Source organism: Galeopterus variegatus, unplaced genomic scaffold (genome assembly GCF_000696425.1).
Source record: "Galeopterus variegatus unplaced genomic scaffold, G_variegatus-3.0.2 Scaffold1598, whole genome shotgun sequence".
NCBI classification, from domain to species: domain Eukaryota; kingdom Metazoa; phylum Chordata; class Mammalia; order Dermoptera; family Cynocephalidae; genus Galeopterus; species Galeopterus variegatus.
Genome location: NW_007727709.1, coordinates 180770 through 184357, shown reverse-complemented (window position 1 = coordinate 184357; position 3588 = coordinate 180770). Strand labels below are relative to the sequence as shown.

The 3588-nt window shown below is 43.0% G+C and overlaps 1 protein-coding gene across 1 annotated transcript in view; it reads right to left on the bottom strand.

Annotated features, from left to right (window-relative positions):
* The window catches only part of FOXR1 (forkhead box R1), a 12976-nt gene that overhangs the window by 3618 nt on the left and 5770 nt on the right, over positions 1-3588 (bottom strand). The window contains exons 2-3 of the mRNA XM_008577916.1: positions 309-383; positions 8-206 (exon numbers count right to left, since the gene is read on the bottom strand). Coding sequence (XP_008576138.1) covers positions 8-206; positions 309-383 — 274 coding nt within the window. The remainder of the gene's footprint in view (positions 1-7; positions 207-308; positions 384-3588) is intronic.

Sequence of the window (3588 nt, the reverse complement as noted above, 5' to 3'; positions counted from 1 at the left end):
CAAGTGCTCGCCAGAAGAATGTAGCAGCGATTCCACCCCCATGGCCTCTGAGCAGGTGGCATCTTCCTCCTTCAGGGGTGGCTGAGGGGAGGGGAGTGTGCTTGTCAGATCCTCCGTCTTACTAGGTTCTGGGGCCTCCACCTTTCCGGGGGGATACACGATGTTGGGGTTTACCCACATCCACAGGTTGGGCTCAAAATCTGGACCTGTGCAGAACAAAAGGAGATCATGTGCCATGGTTTGCTGGCTTTGGGTGTCCCTGGCATCCAGCCTGGCCATGGAGCCATGCCAGAGAGCTCACTACTCACCATCTTCATCAGCCTTGGGTTTTTTTTCCAGGGGTAGTCTTGGTGGATCAACTACTCGGAGTCTATATCTGGCAACTAGCAAAAAGAAAGAGAAGAGAGTCAAAAATCCTAGGATTTCCACTGTGACCCTAGGATCCTGGCTCTTGAAGCTTCTCTGGGAGAGGGTTGTGGGTCCTGCCTGGGGAGTTGTGACACCAAATTCTTTTTTTTTTTTTTTTTTAAAGATGACCGGTAAGGGGATCTCAACCCTTGACTTGGTGNAACCCGGGGCCTTGGTGTTATCAGCACCGCACTCTACCGAGTGAGCCACAGGCCGGCCCGAGTGACACCAAATTCTACTGGATTTCCCTTTACCTCTCTTTCTCATTCTGTCCTCACTCTAACGTACTGTTCCTGAACGATCTCATACATGCCTTTAGCTTCAGTCACCATGTAAAAGTTTATGGCTCTCAAATATTTATCTCTGGCCCAGACTTCTCTGCTAGCCCTCAAGAAGAACTGCCTACTAGTTGTCTAAAGATTTACTTGTGTAGCCCACGGGCACTTAAAACAGCATTTCTAAAACTGGATTCCATTTTCTTGCTCTTCCTCCTGTATTCCTTGTCTCAGAGAATGGCACCACCATCCAACTGGTTGTTCAGGGCAAATACTATTTTTGTACCCTTTGCAATCCCCATGAATGTCATTATATTACAAATGAATGGAGCTGGCTCGTGGCTCACTTGGGAGAGTGTGGTGCTGACAACACCAAGTCAAGGGTTAAGATCCCCTTACCAGTCAATCTTTTATTTTTTATTTTATTATTTTTTTTTTTTTTAAAAAAAGATGACAGGTAAGGGGATCTTAACCCTTGACTTGGTGTTGTCAGCACCACACTCTCCCAAGTGAGCCACGAGCCAGCTCCATTCATTTGTAATATAATGACATTCATGGGGATTGCAAAGGGTACAAAAATAGTATTTGCCCTGAACAACCAGTTGGATGGTGGTGCCATTCTCTGAGACAAGGAATACAGGAGGAAGAGCAAGAAAATGGAATCCAGTTTTAGAAATGCTGTTTTAAGTGCCCGTGGGCTACACAAGTAAATCTTTAGACAACTAGTAGGCAGTTCTTCTTGAGGGCTAGCAGAGAAGTCTGGGCCAGAGATAAATATTTGAGAGCCATAAACTTTTACATGGTGACTGAAGCTAAAGGCATGTATGAGATCGTTCAGGAACAGTACGTTAGAGTGAGGACAGAATGAGAAAGAGAGGTAAAGGGAAATCCAGTAGAATTTGGTGTCACTCGGGCCGGCCTGTGGCTCACTCGGTAGAGTGCGGTGCTGATAACACCAAGGCCCCGGGTTCGGATCCCATGTAGGGATGGCCAGTTCGCTCACTGCCTGAGTGTGGTGCTGACAACACCAAGTCAAGGGTTAAGATCCCCTTACCAGTCATCTTTTATTTTTTATTTTATTATTTTTTTTAAAAAAAAAGATGACAGGTAAGGGGATCTTAACCCTTGACTTGGTGTTGTCAGCACCATGCTCACCCAGTGAGCAAACCAGCCATCCCTATATGGGATCCGAACCCGTGGCCTTGGTGTTATCAGCACCACACTCTCCCGAGTGAGCCACAGGCCGGCCCCACCAGTCATCTTTTAAAAACAAACAAACAAACTCAGGAGAGTGTGGTGTTGGTATTACAAATGAATCTAGAGTTTTTGTTTGGGGAAATGATGATATACTTATTGGAGAGCTCAGTAATTAGAAAGGAGCCCATCACACTGCTAATGTTCAACATAGTATCCAAAAAAGGAAAAAATAGCAAAAGATATAAAGTTGGAAAGAGAAAGGTAAAACTATTATAATTTGGAGAGAAAAATGATTAACAGAAAACCATACAAAACCAATATACAAATTATTAGAACCAATAAGAGTACAGCAAATTTACTGGATAGAAGAACATACTCATCAATACTGTTCCTCTATACCAGCACTAAAACTGGAAAATACAGTTTTTTTTAAAAAAGTTTCTATTTATAATAGTGACCAAAGTTGTAAGTATCTAGTAGTTAACCCATGAAAGAATGGACTAGACCTTTATGGGAAAAAAAATGTAATCACCATTTAAGGACTTAGAAAAAAGACTGAATAAACAAAGACATAATACACAGTATAAAGAAGCCAATTACCCTCAAATTAATCTATAAGTTTTATGCACATATTATATAATATGTAAAAATTAAAAGGTCTGTACTGGCTGGTTAGCTCAGTTGGTTAGAGCGCAGACTTAAAACACTAAGGTCACAGGTTTGGATCCCCATATGGGCCAACAGGAAAAAAAATTAAAAAGGTTCTGCATAGTAAAAAGTCACCATAAGTGAAAAAATAAAATAAAATCAAGACAATAAAATAAACCAGAAGAAATTTCAACCCCAGGGGCCGGCCCGTGGCTCACTCAGTAGAGCGTGGTGCTGACAACACCAAGCCAAGGGTTAAGATCCCCTTACCGGTCATCTTTTTTNGAAAGATATAAGTGGGCCGGCCCGTGGCTCACTCAGTAGAGTGCGGTGCTGATAACACCAAGGCCCCGGGTTCGGATCCCATATAGGGATGGCCAGTTTGCTCACTGGGTGAGCGTGGAGCTGACAACACCAAGTCAAGGGTTAAGATCCCCTTACCGGTCATCTTTAGAAAAAAAAAAAAAAAAAGAAAGAAATTTCAACCCCAAATTCTCAGTTCCCTAATACATAGAGAGCTCCTACAAATCAATAAGTAAAAGGCCAACACAAATATACAAGTGGGCAAAAGATAAATCAGCATTCACAAGGAGGGGATACCTGAATGGCTAACAAGATGCTCAGCCTTATTAGGAGTAAGAAAAATAAAATAGTGAGATAACACTTTATAGCAATCAAATTGGCAAGAATTATAAAGACAGATAAAACCAAGTGTTGAGAAAGATGCAAGGAAGTAGAATGCCTTATTACACTGCAGTTCTGAGTATCAGCTAGTATAGCCATCGTGAAGAGCCACCAGGCAGGATTATACTTTACTGTACTTTAGGGGTCTGGCTACTTAGCTCAGTTGGTTAAGAGTGCAGCCTTAAAACACCAAGTCCATGGGCCGGCCCGTGGCTCACTCAGTAGAGTGCGGTGCTGATAACACCAAGGCCCCGGGTTCGGATCCCATATAGGGATGGCCGGTTTGCTCACTGGGTGAGCGTGGTGCTGACAACACCAAGTCAAGGGTTAAGATCCCCTTACCGGTCATCTTTTTTTAAAAAACAAACAAACAAAC